Source organism: Manis pentadactyla, chromosome 2 (assembly GCF_030020395.1).
Source record: "Manis pentadactyla isolate mManPen7 chromosome 2, mManPen7.hap1, whole genome shotgun sequence".
Taxonomy (NCBI): Eukaryota; Metazoa; Chordata; class Mammalia; order Pholidota; family Manidae; genus Manis; species Manis pentadactyla.
Window position 1 is genome coordinate 80504672 of NC_080020.1, and position 17841 is coordinate 80522512.

A 17841-nucleotide genomic window follows, 5' to 3' on the forward strand; every position below is an offset into this window, starting at 1 on the left:
GCTTGAAATATCTTTTTCCATCCCTTGACTTTAAGTCTGTGCGTGTCTTTGGGTTTGAGGTGAGTCTCTTGTAAGCAGCATATGGATGGATCTTGCTTTTTTATCCATTCTATTACTCTGTGTCTTTTGATTGGTGCATTCAGTCCATTTACATTTAGGCTGATTATTGAAAGGTATGAATTTATTGCCATTGCAGGCTTTAAGTTTGTGTTTACCAAAGGTTTAGGGTTAGCTTCTTTAGTATCTTACTGTCTAACTTAACTCACTTGTTGAGCTATTATAAACGTGGTCTGATGATTCTTTATTTCTCTCCCTTCTTATTCCTCCTCCTCCCTTCTTCATATGTTGGGTGTTTTGTTATGTGCTCTTTTTAGGAGTGCTCCCATCTAGAGCAGTCCCTGTAGGATGCCCTCTAGAGGTGGTTTGTGGGAGGCAAATTCCCTCAACTTTTGCTTGTCTGGGAATTGTTTAATCCCTCCTTCATATTTAAATGATACTCGTGCTGGATACAGTAGTCTTGGTTCGAGGCCCTTCTGTTTCATTGCATTAAGTATATCATGCCATTCTCTTCTGGCCTATAGGGTTTCTGTTGAGAAGTCTGATGATAGCCTGATGGGTTTTCCTTTGTAGGTAACCTTTTTCTTCTCTCTGGCTGCCTTTAATACTTTGTCCTTGTCTTTGATCTTTGCCATTTTAATTATTATGTGTCTTGGTGTTGCCCTCCTTGGATCCCTTGGCATGGGAGTTCTGTGTACCTCTGTGGTCTGAGAGGCCATTTCTTCCCCTAGTTTGGGGAAGTTTTCAGCAATTATTTCTTCAAAGACATATTCTATCCCTTTTTCTCTCTCTACTTCTTCTGGTATACCTATAATTCGTATATTGTTCCTTTTCGATTGGTCACTCAGCTCTCTTAAAATTCTTTCATTCCTGGAGATCCTTTAATCTCTCTCTGCATCAGCTTCTCTGCGTTCCTGTTCTCTGTTTTCTAGTCCATTAATGGTCTCTTGCATCTCGTCCATTCTGTTTTGAAGTCCTTCCAGAGCTTGTTTTATTTCTGTATTCTCCTTCCTTAGTTCTTGCATATTTCTCTGCAAGTCCATCAGCATGGTTATGACTTTTGTTTTGAATTCTTTTTCAGGAAGACTGGCTAAATCTATCTCCCCAGGTTCCTTCTCAGGGGAAGATGTAGCAGATGCCAAATCTGTCTGGGTTAGTCTTGTCTGGATCATATTTTTTTGCCTTTTCATGTTGACAGGTGCTATTGACTGTCAGCTGGAAGGGCCAAAATTTTCACTTGCTACTGGCCTTTCTTTACTGTGACAACTCCGACCCCTAGTGGCTTGTGTTGGGTAATTGCGTGTAGACTGGGTCTTTGTGTCTTGCCTGGCCAGAAGGGAGGAATTTCCCTTTCTGTGGGCAGAGTTTGTCTCAGGCTGCTTCTCTGCTTTTGCAGCGCCCGGAGTGGTAATGGATGGGGGGCTGTTTGGCTGTTTACCTCCGTGAGGGGTCTCAGAGCTGTTGCCCAGGGGGTTAGTGTGCCCGGTTTTCCCTGTAATTTCCAGCTGCTGGACTATGACCTGTGTTGTTTCCATCAAGCTGTTAAGTCCCTGTCCCTTTAAGACTTTCAAAAAGCCCCCGCTTTTCTTTGTCCCAGGGGCATCAGCTTCGGCACCCGCTCAGAGGTCTTGTTGCCCTGTTTCCCCAGTATCCAGGGCCACCCGCCCACACACTGTCTGTGCTCTGGTGGGGGTGGCTGGGGCTGGGTGTTCAGCAGTCCTGGACTCCGTCTACCTCCCGCTCTGCCTATTCTTCTCCCACCGAGAGCTGGGGGGAGGGGCGCTCGGGTCCCGCCGGGCTGGGGCTTGTTTCTTACCCCTTTCACCAGTCGCTGGGTTCTCGCTGGTGTAGCTGCAGTCTGGCCACTGTCCTGCGTCTTCTGGTCTCTCTTTTAGGGCTAGTTGTGTTTGTTGTATTTTCAAAAGTATATATGTTTTTGGGAGGAGATTCCCACTGTCCTACTCACGCCGCCATGTTGGCTCTGCCTCCCCCAATGGCAATTTTCTTTAGCTGCTTGTTCAGGTCAACAGTTTAGAATTGCAACATTCATAGAAATCATACCTCATTGTGGGCTTATCCCAGAAGTTCTGAGTCAGTAAAGGAGTGAACTGGGGAGGAGGGACGTCCTCAGGCCGAGGGCGTGTAAGGACCCCTTGCACCACCTCACCAAGAGGTGGAAGAGACTTATTATACCCAATCCTAAATGTTTTGTGCACAGAAGAAGCTGTATAAATCCTAGATTTTGGTGGAAGAGGACATTTTTGTCGTGAAATGTTTCCTTTCTTCTTTGGCCAATGAAGATATTAAAGTTGTCGTTTCCTTTCTTTTGTTTCAAAGATTAGCCAGTCTGTTTCTGAGAACTGTTTCAAGAAGTTTGTTTTGTGCATTGTAATCTCTAACCAAATCTCATTCACAGAAATGTGATTTGTGTATCACAAATTCCCATCTTTCCCCATGAGATGGGAGCTGGTTGTCTGGGCACACTTAACACGGAAGCCTTTCCAGGCCCTTCCGCCTGGGTCGGCCTTCCTGCCTTTGAACTCTTTGGTTTCTAACTAGTTTCTCAAACTTAACAAGTGTTCCTGGCTTTCTGGTTGGGTAGAGTTTCTTTCTCCTTTATTAGCTAAGTATCTCCACTGAGGAGTCACTGCCCACCTGTTTGTTGTAAGGTGTGTTACTAATAAATGTGAACATCCTGAAGTTCGCATGATTCCTACTTTTTTTAATGCATAAGAATTGATTCAAGGTTATCCGCGTAACCTTGTCACTCTCAGTCACTTGCACTGTGTTGGGAATAACCCTGAGTGTGCCTAGGGGAGCATACTAGGCATAGGAATGTCATCTGTCATGTGTTGCATGGAAGGAGAAACAGAAATTGAAAAGCACACTGTTAAGAGAATAAGCTCTTTGATCAAAATATCTGTGTCTTGATTTTCTAACCCACACAGGGCCTAGCTTGATGCCTTCCACACAGTAGGAGCTTAATATGTTTCCTGAATGAACTAATGAGTACAACCCAATAGGTTAATACTTTCCCCGGACTATTACTACAAAAGGAAAAAAAGCATGTAGCATTTTGAGGTTGTTTGACATCACATTTTAAAGAAGTGAATTTCCCTTGTAAAAGACTACTCTGGGTAGAAACTGAGTAGTATGTTGCTCACTGCTAGCCAGCACTTTTGTCCAGAATCATTACGGAGCCTTATACACAAGGGTCACTTTCATAATCCACCACTGCAATACCATGCCTTGTTTTTCTGCCTAGGTGGTTCTGGAAAAATTGTTATCACAAGTTATTACCTTAAGTCAAACCTATTCTGAAGGAATAGGTGGCTGATACTGTCATTTGAGGACTAAGAAATATTTGTCTAGACGTTTGATCCAATCTGTATTTTTATTCAATGTGTAATTGGCGAGAAAAATAGCAAAGGCAAATTTAAATGCTTGCATCTCTAACCTTGTCACAGTGACTGAGCATTCATTCATCATCATTATCTTGGATTCCTGCAGCCAGCAGACTTCATAGGAAAGCAAGCACTGAAACAGATTAAAGCCGAGGGGCTGAAACGGAGACTGGTCTGCCTCACCTTGGCAACGGATGATGTGGATCCGGAGGGAAATGAAAGCATCTGGTATGAGGGCAAGGTGAGTGCTGAGGAGCGCATGGCCGGTGGCCACTGCGGCTCTTCTGCAGCAGAAACTTTCCTTCTCTCTGTTTCCTTTTAGAGTTTTTTGATATTTATTTATCTATTGGTGGGATGATACATTTTTATTTCTGAGCTGATATTCAAGAAACAGAAATCAACTGAAAGGAAAATGAAATGCTTATTTTTGAAAAATGCTATATGCTTTGATTAAAGAAAATAAACCCAAGGACCGGAAATACATTGCACAGTGAAGAAAGTATGATTTGGAGGGTAAAATGATCTATTTGCTCACCACATCCATATCGATGAATGTAAGAGATGGCTTGCAAACAAGGAATTTAGCATTCTGATTTAACTTCTCAGGTGAATTTCAGAAAGAGGCCATTCTAACCTTAGAACATAAGCAGAAAAAAATGTCCAAATGAAAGCATTTATGACAGTAGAGGGTAGAACCTTAGAGAAAAAAGTGAAAAGTAGAAACTATTTGGTTCTTCAAGAAGAGTAAAATTACCTTCTTCTCACTTTGGAATATTATTTTTCATTGTCTCTATTGATGTTAAATAAAACCAGGTAACTTCCCAATTTAACTCATTTCTTCCACTTTTTATGACTCTTTGTAAAACCCAGTTTGCTTCAGGATTTTGCTGCATTTTGGCTGGTGTTATTGGGCAGGTGTGGGATGGTCAGCTTAGACCATGGGGCAGGCACAGGGCCATCAAAGCTCATGTAAACAGCTGTTCCGCAGTGAACAGGGTCTGCTTGTCAATACCCAGAGACTCAGAGATTCTGTGTCTGCGTTTTTTTTTCTCATGTGCAGCAGCCAATTATTACTCGTTTCCATATCTCCTACCTCTTCAGCAGCAAGAAGAGCCTTAGATGTGGAGAAAGCCAGTGGCGTCAAATCTCAGCCTTGGATTAGCAAAGAAATGGCCATTTGAGCTGAGGCATTAGTCAGTTTGATTAGAACTAACATCTACATAATTCCTACTATGTGCTGAATATTTTTCATGTACTCTGTCATCTAATTTTACAACTCCCCTCCCAGATATGTATGATCATTCTATTTTAAAGCTGAGGTTTTAGGGCTCAGAGTGGTGAAGTATTTGCTTGAGGTTACACAGCTAGTGACTGATGGAGCTGATTTCTGACCCAGGTATAGATGGACTTTGCAATGCTTGTCCTTTCTTCTAAGCTGTGGTGAGTACTCCAATCTGCTCTCTTTTCTGTCTCAGCTGATGCCCTACTGAATTCTTTAGCACTTAATTATGCCCACAGTTCTTGTACGTTTGAGTAGCCCATGGGTGTTATTAGACATTTTGAAGCCAACAGACTTTTCTCAGATTTGTCATTCGTCAAGCTGTCTCTTAAACACCTCAATTTTAATCGTGCTGAGTTCGCTCTGTCTGAGCCATTCCTACCCCACATTCCTACCTCACTGCCTCCCCTTCTTCCTTCTGCCCCGAATCTCTGGTTCAGCTCTCTTTTCTTCATAAATTCTTCCTTCAACTTCAGATTTGCTCACAATCTTCACTGATAACAACCTCTATTGTTAACTAACAACTTGATCTGATCTTAGCCTCTCCGGGCCTCAGTTTTCTCATCCATAAAATGAAGCCACTGGATAACTTAATGCCTAAGGTTCTTTCTACTTCTAGTAATTAAAAAAAAATAGTGTATTTCCCTACCCTCATCTTTCTTTTGTTTTACATTTTTCACTCTATTCTCATCCAACTTTCTTAGTCTGTAATGCAGTCCATGCGCATCCTTCCACTGACTTTGTTTTACTTGGCCATGGAATAGAGAGGTTATGTTACAGTATTTTTTATACAACCCCACATCAGCCATGATGAACTGACAGATTTTTAGCCATCTTCAATATGATGATACCCAAATTAAAGTTAAAAAACCTGGAAACCTACCTTAAACTTACACAGTGTTGTATGTCAATTATACATCAAAATAGGGTCAGGGTTAGGGGGGACCCTAGAAACCCAAGTTTCATTGCTGAATTTTATTTATTTTGCTGTATCTGTGCCCTGAGTTTACATGCTATATTTTTCATCTTTCCTACTATATGCCATCTGTTTACAGAGCTGTTAATCCGATTATAGGTTCCTTTATTAATAATATATTGTTTAAATTTTCTGGTATCAGCGTATATGCTCTCTGATGTTTAGTATGGTTAGGATTTTATCATGCAGATGACCCTCTTTGATCCTCTTTATAGTCTGGAATGACATGAAATGCTTTTTGCTTTTATTTCCTGACTTTGTATGGATTTATACTGCCTTTGGTATCTGTTATCCTATTCTTGCAAATATTTTCAGTGCTAGAGATGGTGGTACAAATTTATTCATTTACTCAATAAATTTGAGTGGTTACTATATGGTGACGATAATCTAGGTTCTAGGGATGCAGCAGTGAACAGAACAGGCAAGAATCTCTACCCCCATGGAGCCTACATTCCTGAGGAGGGATAGAAATGAACATAATAAATAAAATAAATGGCATGCCCAAGGGTGATTAGTACCCTGGGGAAAAATGAAGTCCTACTGGGAGATGGGCACTGCTGGAAGAAGGGATTATGATTTTAAATAAAGTTTAATTTTTAAAAATAAGGGTGGTCATGAAAAGTGCTTTCATGAGTTACAAAAGCAGTTTTGCTGAAGAGTAAGTTTTAAAGAAGAGGCTTTGGAGACTTCAGCAAATTTTCTGTTTCATTACTTTTAAACTAAAACACACAGGGACAGCCAAAGAAACACAATGTATCATCAGACTTAAACTACGTTACCTCCTCTCAAAGGCTATTTACCATATTCTCTACTGCCAGTAGAGGCCTCCTCAAACCTCCTAATTAAGAGAGGAATGAGAAAAGGCTGAAAATAAATGAGGATTGCTTACATTGATAAAAAGAAGGCCAATGTTTAACAAAGGATTTGAGAATGAGAATCTACTAGGCAGAGGATAGAGACAGGTAAGTCTTGCAATTCACTGAGCAAAAAGAAGGAATGAGTTTAATTGACTGGGAGATTTTAAGGTACAACAGTGTAAAATTAATGCTAGGGGAAACCTTTTCCTGTAGATTTAGTAATAAAATAAAAGGAAAGGCCAGACTTCTAAAGTACTCTGGGCTACTCACCCCTGTATTAGAAATTAAAGAAGAAATGAAGTAATCTAGCAGAAAGTGAAACATTCAGTAAATATTATTAATACAGCACTCACAAAATAAATATGCTATTTGTTTACGTTACTAATGCGTAAATAACTGTAGGATGAATCACTCCTGGGGTTTTGAGATGAAAGAACTGGGGCAATGGTGCCTGCAGTCTGAGAACTAACTGTAGGGTTTTGACCCAGTGAGTTAGGGAGTTTGGCTGAGACTTGCTCAGGCTTCTTCCTGTTTTTAAGATGCCCATGCATGTCAGGTTAACTCTCCCAGGGCTGCAAGCGCAGAAGTCTGTTTTAGAGACTGGGAAGGGAAACCAAGGTTACCAAGAAAGTATTTCAAAAGTCAATGATTAAAACTCCAACCTCCCTAACCCAAATCCCTACCGTATATCAATTAATTATGATCTACAGTAGGAAAGCCATTTTAAGCATGTGTGTTAATCTCAGCAATACTTTGGTGGTTAATAATCTGTCAAGGAGAAGCTTTTACGAATGATGAATGAAAAGCATTTGTATTGGTTTTTCTGTGTTTTTGTTTTTGTTTGTTTATTTTAATTAACCAGTTCTCACCATAATAAGTTCAGAAATGATATCCGATTTGGGGTTTCACTGAGATAATTACAAACCAGTGCTAAAGAGATAGGAGTCTGTGTTTAATTCATAAATATGTTAGCACCTAAGACTAGGCATGCTATAATAAGACTGTTGGCAGGCTCTTTGCTGAGATAGCTGAAAGATCACCAGGCGGAATCATGCCCGTGAATGTTTTTGAGTAACAGCTCTGAGCAGCCTGCTGAGCTAGTCAGCAAGGCTGTAAGGATTCGTGCAGTTATATATCATCTTTTGCTTTTGTCTTCCTTTTACTTTTTTTAATGTGGAGTTCTAACCTGACATTTCTGATCTGATATTATGATCTGATACAGATCATAATTTTTTTGCATTTTACTCTGCTTTTCCTTCTCTTTCATCCTTACCTTTAGATCTGGTTTCCACTAATCCTCTTACCTTCTAGCCAGGCTTGTTCCATAGATATTTTTGTTTTTATCTCCTAAATCTTGATTCCTTACTCAGTATTTTAATCTGGTTTGCCATTGAAGTTATCCTATTTTGTCCTCTCTAATTTTGGTGGTCCTTGCTGAAGTCCATGGGTCCAACATCCTGGAAAGTTTCATCCCCCTTTTTTACCCAACTAATTCCACCCACCTTCAAAATGTAGAGCAAATCCTGGCTTAATTATGTTTACTGCTGTGGCTTCTTGGTTATGTATTTTTGTATCTCTATGTTAATTCCTCAACTAGGCTGGAAGCTCATGAGGGTAGGCATGAGGCCTCTACATATTCTCTAGAATGTCTAGCAAAATGTTTTATACCCAGTAGAGCTAGAGAAGGTGTAATTAACATTTATGTAAGTGCCTAGCAATTGCCAGGAATTGTTAAATGCTATGTATTCATATAGAATGTTCACCTTACACTGATTATTGATATCTTAATAAATAGTTTAATTCAGCACTATTTTGACAGGCCATTTCCTAAACTCCAACAGGAACCGTTGACTAACTTTGCATTTGGATTTTTAGGTATTCCTACCTTTTATCCTTATTTGCCATGCTAGTTTGATGACAGAGGAGAATTGTTTTTAAGTTTAAAGTGAAAATATTCTAGTCTTCCTCCTATCAGATCTCTTAGCCTGAAACAGAGCAAAATAGTGCCAGGTCTTAAGAAGCCAGGTTACTATTTAAAAGTGAGAAATATCAAAGTTAATATAGATGTGTACTTTGAGAATTATTTTTCATAATTTGTGAACTTTCATTAATCTTCTAAGAAAAAAGTGGTTTTCTTCCTGGTGGTGTCCCCACAAAGAACATATCGTAAAACTTTCAGATTGTAAGTTGAACCTTATATTTTAAGTGTTTTTTTCTGGAGAGAAGGAGCTCAAAACTGTGACCAAGATGCTGAGGATTGTTGGTCTTCTCTCTCAGGTAGTCGGCAACACGACATCTGGAAGCTACAGTTACAGCATCCAGAAGAGTCTGGCTTTCGCGTATGTCCCTGTAGAGCTAAGTAAAGTAGGACAGCAAGTGGAAGTTGAGCTATTAGGCAGAAACTACCCAGCATCTGTCATACAAGAACCCTTGGTATTGACGGAACCAACCAGAAACCGGCTTCAGAAAAAAGGTGGGAGGGACAAAATTTGAAGAGGACCTTCCGAAAGGCAATTGAATTTTGGTTGATTTATGACTGTACTCGAAAGTATAATTGGTTCCTGCAGGAATAGGGGAGATGAAGAATTCATTTCAATATCATTAAAATCTTGATTTAGAATCTTAATAAAACCATTTTCTTAATTCCTAAGCAAGATAGAATAATGGATTACTGATTTACTTATTCTTTCAAATCAAGAAATTTTAAATGAATGTTTTTATTACTCTATATTGTTTATGAAACTCAATCAGGAAACCATTTAGGTGCTGGTATACAATCATCATCATAACAGAATTAGAAGATATGGCTTTAGGACATATGCCTATGATTCTTATTAGCTGAAAGCAAGTTAATAAATTATGTTTTACGTAAATACAAATGTAATACTGTTGATGGATTTAATTTATTGGGAAATATTAGTTGAATAAGAGGTAGTTCTAATTTTTCATCACATATCTATGATGCAAATAGTGAAATTTAATATTGATATATTTTATTCAATTCTCTGAAATATTTATTTTTTTAATGATTTCCCTGAAAGCAATTTTATGGGCATCATTATTCTCCTTTCAAAGGTTGTTTTAGAAGAGAAATTGGAAAAGAAATTACAGAATCTTCCAAAGGAAGCAGTACTTGTAAACCTTCCTAAATGAAGCTGAAGCATAAGTAGGTTGTGCCAGTAGAAACACAGTTTGAATACTGAACACCTCTCTTTGGGGAAGAATTAATGCAAGTTGATATCAAATGTGCCATTCTGACTACCAGTTCACAGAGCATTTGACAAAGCAGGTCAAACAAGAGCTTAGGAGCTGCCAGCTTTGCCCTTAGCACTGTGCACAACAAAGAAAAAATCCATTTAGAAATAATTCTGCGATATATTTCTTGATATTATTTGGATTTAGTCAACTGAATGAATCAGTGTTTTTTAAAAAGTGGTTTACCATTTATAATTTTTTATATACACACATTTCTTATACATTTATTGAACTTTTCCTAGGTGTATAAAGCTGCCTATAAAACATAAGACTCTCTAATTAGAATAGATTTTAAAGTAATTTATTAACTTCTATGTTTTGCAAAGACACCAAATTTACAGGTTAAATGTTTGATAAAAGTAATCAAGTATTAGACTTCTATAACTTGTCAATTATTTCTCTTTAGTATATCCTTTAATGTGAGAAAAGGGGGAAGCTCCCTTTTCAACAAACACTTCCTAATTATCAAGAATATTATCTTGGTGCAGCCACTATTGAAAACAGTATGGAGGTTCCTCAAAAATAATCCCATTTCTGGGTATTTATCTGCAATTCCAACAATTCCATTTCTGGGTATTTATCTGAAGAAAACAAAAACACTAATTCAAACAGATATATGCACCTTTATGTTCATTGCAACAGTACTTAAAATAGCTAACATATGAAAACAACCTGTCCAATGATGTATGAATGCGTAAAGAAAATGTGTATATATACACAACAGAATATTACTCAGCCATAAAAAAGAATGAAATCTTGCCATTTGCAACAACATGGATGAAACCAGAGGGTATTATGCTAAGTGAAATAAGTCAGGCAGAGAAAAGCAAATACTGTATGATTTCACTTATATGCAAAATCTAAAGAATGAAACAAATGAACAAACAAAACTCAGAGAGAAGACTGGTGGTTGCTAGAGGGATGAAGCTTTGTGGGTCAAGAGGCACAAACTTCTAGTTATAAAATAAGTCTTGGGGACACAATGTACAGCATGGTGACTATAGTTAATAATACTATATTGCATATTTAAAAGTTGCTAAGAGTAAATCTTTAAAGTTCTCATTGCAACCAAAAAAAAATTATAACTTTGTACAGTGACAGATGGTAACTGGACTTACTGTGGTGATCATTTCACAGTGTATACAAATTTATCAAATCACTCTGTTGTATACCTGAAATATGTTATATTGGCAGTTATATCTAAAAAAATAAATTATCCAGATGCTGCATCTCAGTTCTGCTATTAGGTGCTGGTTAAAGGCTTTGGGAATTGGGAGCCCCCATTTCTCATTCTTTGCCTTTTTGTAGTCCTATAACCTTAAGATACTTATTTACCATCTCTGGATTCCTCCTCTTCAAAATAGACTCTTTCAGATTTTATTGATACTGTAATAACAAGAAGCAATAATGAAAGTACAATGCTGCATTCATGTCATGCAGTTAATATAGAGCTAAAACAGATCAACAAAAAGAACATGTAGATGAATATTAAATGTTTAAAGAAATCACACCCACAATATGAAAGAAGTCTACTTTCTGATTTCCTTATGAAGGTGTTCTCAGTCCTTCTTTTGTGTCATGTGGGGAACTATTAGTCACCCCAGCACTCCCCCTGCCAACAATGGTGCAAGTACCAGGTTTGGCATCAGCCAATCCGTAAGCTGACCAACAACTTGAAGTCCAACCTGGCCACAGGAAGATGAGCTGACTTAGCCATATTTCCTCCTGTGGGAATGTGAACTATGAACCATCAGAGTTTAGTGCTAAACTGATTAGCACTAAAAGCTGAAGATGAAAAGAAGCTCAGAAAGTGAATCCTTGAAGCCTTGGGGGTCGTCAGTGCTCCTGACAGAGAGTGAAAAAACCAGTTCCTGAAGCTCTCAGCTCCTGATGGCCTATCACCCACTTCTTAGATGAAGACTTAAAAGAACCTCCCTAAAACCACTAGCTGTGGAAAGTGAATCATAGGCTGAGAAAAGCCTCAAAGGAATGGGCCCAGGATTAGAGTCCACTGTGAAGAGCAACAACCAGTGTGCTTCAAAGCACTCTAGTGGTGTGCAGAAGTCTGTGTCTGCAGCTGAGAGAAAAGTGTCCTCAGGAATGTGGTGGTGAGTGACAGGTGCTTTCTTGCCTTGAGCTAGGGAAGCTGCTTGGAACTGCAAAAGCACTTTGCAGGCAGCACATTGTCCAAACCTATATGGGTGTGATGTTGCTAATGTTCACATCCTAACTAATCTATGTCTTTCTACTTTTCTACTGGTGGGAAAGATTAGAGGGGAAAAAAAAATTTTTAAGTATGCTGTGTGGAACACTAAATAGCAACAGATTCAATTCTGGAATTTTACTGAAAGGATTTTGTGCATATCTGAATTGAACAAAAGGAAAGGCTGGCATTATTAGGAAACACAGCAGTGTAAAAGGAAGAAAGTTTCAGCTATACTTATAACATCTGTTAGCCAAAATCTCAATAAAGCAGAGAATCAAAATTCAAGTTAATTATTCCCTTCTTCTGATGAATCTTCGTATACAAATTATTATCCTGCCTTTGCTTCTCTCCCTGACATTAATGAATCTCCAGAAAAGTTCAGTAGTTTAAGAAGCTACATTATGAATTATAATAGGGTAATGCATTACTTTTATTTTCTCCAGGTACAGGTTTTGGGGAGAATTAGGATGCCATGAAACATAGAGGCAGTGGGGTGGGAAAAAGACTAATTGAACTGAAAGCCAGAAGCCTTGCTTTTCCCAGTTCTGCTACAAACCAAGCACAGCCTGCAGGATCATCTACTAAAGCCTTTCCTGTATTTAAAGTTCCATCAGTAATTGCTCTCCTTACTAAAGTGTTCTACCCATGTTTGATGAGTACTCACTATAGGCCAGGCACTGGAAGGGCAGCAAGCGGACATGGTTCCTGACTTTGTGGAGTTCACAGACTAGAGAAATCAAACATTTGATTAAAAAAACAATGAAAACAAAAACAGATATACATTTAGTTACAAACAGAGGCATCATGAAAGCCAAGGGGAGAGAACATTTTGAGGAAGAGAGGAGGGCAAAAGTTCAGAAGATAGAGATATCAGGTTTAGATTTAATAGAAGATTAAAGGCTGGCAAGTGCCCCTCAGGTAAGCAACTGCATTGTTGGTGTCACTGGCATGAACTGTTTCAGGGGACCGGTGAAGACACAAGCTGGACAGCACTGGAAAATGAGCAGGAGGTGAGGAGTTAGAGACAGGGAACATGAAATCTCAGTGTCCATGAGCAGCTTCCTAATAAGATAGTTATAAATGGTGTCAGTTAAGAAGCTTCCAGGTGCAAGTAAGAAAACACCCCATTAACAGCAGTTTAGGCAATTATTTATTAAGTCATGTAGCAGGAAGTCTGGAGGTAGGCTCAGTGACACCATTCACTATTGGTTCTATTTAGTCCACTGTGCAAATTCTCCTCCCCACAAAACACTTTTTTAGTCTGAGTCTTTAGTTGTTGTAATTACTGATGTTTTGATAATCTATCTACTTCAACTTAGCACACTTTTATTACTTAATAAACATTGTTTATTACCTTAATAAACATGAAAATTAATTGAGAGAACTAGTAATACCATACGCCCTAACACTCACAGACTCGGCTAGTCATCTAACATTTTAACAGTGGATTGGAAATAACACAGCAAAGTGATGGTAAAAATAAAGAAGCAGAAACTGAGTTCTTTCAGTTCTGTCATTCTTCATGATTACTTGAAGTTTCTACTTATGTTTATTATGTTTATTATGAAACAGAGCAAATCATGAGATGTGATATTGTGTTCAGTAAGTGCAAATTTTAGTTCATACATGAAGTATCTCTTTGAATAATATCTTTCAAATTAAAATTTCTTCTCTTTAAAATTGTTCATTATTAAAATTACAAAATGGTTAAGAAAATATAATCCTACACCAATGGTATAATTTAAGTTACCTAAGTAGCTTTTTAGTGATTGGACAAATTATATACAAAAGAAATATTATATCAGACTCTAATCAAAGGGGCAGTACCCAGAAATTGTGGAGAAGGCAGTTAACTAGGCAATAATAAAATCTAAGGGAAAAGTCATTTATTTAGAGTACATAATCAAAATCTCAAGGAATGCCAACAAAAGAAGCTGGTCTCCCATTGCTAGATGACATCAGTAGAGTACTGTTTGAGTCCCTCAACCTTTCTCACCAATATTTGGGTACTTGTTCTAAAGAATAGATTAGATAATGTCAAAGTTTGTTATCATTTGGTCCTTTTCTCTGATTTTAGCAGATGAAGAAAAATTTCAGAAGTTTTTACCGTATGTAATAAAAATATGAATGCAATTCAGCTGTTGCATGTAATAAATATTGTGTGAATACTAAGGCTCAAGCTATATGAAAAATAAGGAAAAGTAGGAATGAGGCAAAATCCAATACCAACATCCTGTTTCTTGACCTGTGTGGTGATTACATGGGTGTGTTAATGTTGTGAGAAGTCACTGACCTATGTACACTTTTGTATACTGTGTTGTGTACCAAAAATAGCTGTGCCAAAATCTTTTTATATGAGTGGTACTATTTTCCACTCTCTATTCATATATAGTCAGTTTAAATTTCATCCACATTTCATCAAAATATGGTACGGGAGGTCTTTTCAGTTTCAGCCATCCTAATAGGTGTCTAGTGATACCTCATTATTGTTTTAATTTGCATTTCCCTAATGAATAAATAATGGTGTGAACATGAACTTATCTGCCATCCATTTACATCTTTTTTGACAAAGCATATCTAGAGGTAGAAGGTGATAAGCAATGGGCAGGATGAGGGGAGTCAAAGGAGTTTCAGTTTGAGTCGGCTGTAGCCATTCTTACCCAGACTATCAATTTTAGAAATCTGAAGAATTTGAAGAATTTTAGAGCTAAAAGAAATCTTCCTTTTTTTAATCTACACACACACACACACACACACACACACACACACTAAATGAACAATAAACAAAGATGCTCCTTACAGAGAATTACCTTTCTATATGCTTGAAAACTTGATGATTCTTAATGCAGTAATAGCAGTTAAGCAATGATAGTAGTTATTGCCTATACCTTATGCATGTAACTACTGGCAACTAGAGGAAGTTAGTAAATGGACATTAAGAACACTCATCTGTAAGTCCAGTATATGACCTTACAGGCTTTTAAGAAGACCCCCTCCCCCTTAACTGGATATGGTAGAAACAAATCCATCCTAGTTTCCAAAACTAAATGTATTGTGGAAATAATTTAACAGCTGGCATCTCAAGTAACAAAGTTTGGGTATTCTTTCTGATGGTCAAGTCTTTGTTCTTCTGAACTATGCAGGGTAGAAATGGAGCAATGAGTTAACAACCACAATTTACCACATTTAGTTAGTGAACTTCAGGTTTTCTCTCTGAAGAAAGACCTTGTGCCATTCTTATCTCTACCCTAACCATTAAACATTTAGAGATAAGGTATTTAAAATTGCTTAGACTTTGTAAGCAGTATTTATCATATTCAATGACACAGAAACAAAACAGTCGAGAGAATCATTGAAACAGTTATCCTGACTTCTGAACATAGCTTATAGCCAGTTAGTACCATGCCAAGAACTAGGGGGCCTATAAACCAGAGAATTAAAAGGCATGACAAAAAAGCATCTACATGATTATCTTAGTGCATAGCCTTTGGGCTTTATAAACATAGTCATTGGGGTATTTATTTTTGACACTGTTCTTACTTACAATGCATTTTACTGTCTAAATGTAAATTGTTATTACTATTAATAATAATATTGTTAGAAATAGATAATATATGCATAGGGTTTAAAATTTAGTAGGCATAAAGGATATGGTGAAAGTTAGTCACTATCCTATCCCTGTCTGCAATGCCCTGTCACCTTTTTAAATGATTACTGAGTAGCCTATAATTAATTTGAGCAGGCCCTATTATTTGCCTTTTTCTGATAAAAGTAAGGTGAAAATAAATATCTTCATGCATATGATATTTCCCACATCGAGTGTATCTGAAGGATACATCCCTACAACTGGAATTGCAAGGTTAAAGTATACATGTGTTTTAACAGATATACAGAATTGATCCCCTCAGAGATTATACAAATCTCACTTCTGTGATTGATGTTATCAGAGGGCTTATTTCTTTATATACCCAAAGTAGTGAATTATCACTGCTATCTGTGATAGATTACTGAGGCTTCAATTGGTATTTCTCTTTTTGAGTGATGCTGAACATCTATTCATATATTTAATAACCATTTATATTTCCTTTTCTGTAAACAATTATGTTCCTCTATGGATCATCGGTCTTTTCCTTATTCCTAAATTTTAACTACAGGCTTAATAGGATTTGTGTGGGTTAGAATGCAAACCAGGTAATTATGCATAGTATCTTTTATATGTAAAACATATACCTCGAGTTCCAAGCATCCCACCTAACAATTTTTATAACCATTTGTGAGTTTGGAGTGGCCTTTATTTCAGTCCCAATTTTTGCATCTTCTGATTGGAATGGCTTTTTAATATTATATACTGGGAAAACTCTTTAAAAAATCAATGATTAAACTAACTCAATAAAATAATTCCATATTTGGCAGAGTATAAATTATCATACAGAAATCAGTAACTTGCATGTCCACAAATAATAACTAGTTAAAAGGTATAATGCTAGGAAAAAACCCATTTCAATAGTAACAGAGAAGATAAAATACTTAGGAATAAATTTAACAAGAAAAGCACAAAAGTGATAAGAGGAAAAATTTTAAATACTTCTAAAAGGCACAAAAGTAGACCTTAATAAATGGAAGATAACCTTTGTCTTTAGATAGGTCAACTTATTATTATAAATATTTCAGTTATCCCTAAATTAATTTGTAAATTTTAATGCAATCCCAATAAAAATACCAATAAAATTTTATGGGGCTGGACATGTTGATATTAAAAGTTAGTATGACAAAATAAACATGCAGGAATATCCAGGAAAACATTAGGAATCAAAGGTATGAGGAGTCACTCACTATCCCTATCATATATTAAAACATATTGGAAAGCCTATGTAACTGAACTGTATGGTACTGGTGCAGGAGTCAACACATAGACCCAGTGGGAAAGAACAGAAAGCCCAGAAATACACCTAAGTAAATAAGATAAAGGTGGCATCTCATATCACTGGGGAAAAAATGGACTTCTTTAATGTCATTGTGAGTGGTGCTGGGATTCCTGGTAACCATTTGGAAAAAGATGAAATCATATCTCACATAATATGCAAAAATAATTGCTAATGAATAAGAGATCTAAATGTGAAAACTGAAGCCATACAAATAACAGAAGGAAACATGGTATAACTTTGGTATAAGGAAAGTCTATGACTCAAAATCCAGATACAAGAAAATACTGATGAATTTGACTACATTAAAAAAAAACCTCCATATTTGGCAGAATATAAATTACCATGCAGAAATCAGTAGCCCTGATGTCCACAAGTAATAAAAATAAATTTGGCATGTCAAAAGACACCATACAAAATACTTGACAATTGACAAGGTGGGAGAAAATATCTGTGACACACACAGTTAAAGAGGTAACATCTCTGATATATATAAAGAACTCTTAAAATTAAGGGGAAAAGACCAAAATCCCAATTGAAAATGACAGACAATTCAAATTCACAAAAATGTTGTAAAAGTGGCCCTTCAAAATAAGAAACGATTTTTAACTTACTCATAAGAGAAATGCAAAAACAAAAACAAACACTATCCTGAGATACCATTTTTCATGTAAGATTGGCAAGAATTAAAAAGTACAGTACTTTTTAAGGCTGGTGGTAGTGACAAGTGGTACTACCCATAATCTTATGGAAGGAGGGAAAATAGAATTGGAAGTAGTCATTCTGAACTCATGGCTTTATAGCCAAACACATGAATCAATATAGTATATAGGTGTGTAAATGTATATTATGTATGTGTGTATATCTAGTTCCTACTTTTGGTGA

The 17841-nt window shown here is 37.1% G+C and overlaps 1 protein-coding gene across 2 annotated transcripts in view; it reads left to right on the forward strand.

Moving 5' to 3' along the window:
• DMGDH (dimethylglycine dehydrogenase) overlaps window positions 1–10219 on the forward strand; it is an 84739-nt gene extending 74520 nt beyond the window's left edge. Inside the window, exons 15-16 of one of the 2 annotated variants that reach the window (XM_036914143.2) lie at window positions 3568–3702; window positions 8851–10219. In XM_036914143.2, the coding sequence (XP_036770038.2) occupies window positions 3568–3702; window positions 8851–9066 (351 nt within the window). In that variant the 3' untranslated portion in view covers window positions 9067–10219. The remainder of the gene's footprint in view (window positions 1–3567; window positions 3703–8850) is intronic. The other variant, XM_057494049.1, reaches the window with a different exon arrangement.
• Window positions 10220–17841: the final 7622 nt, after the last annotated feature.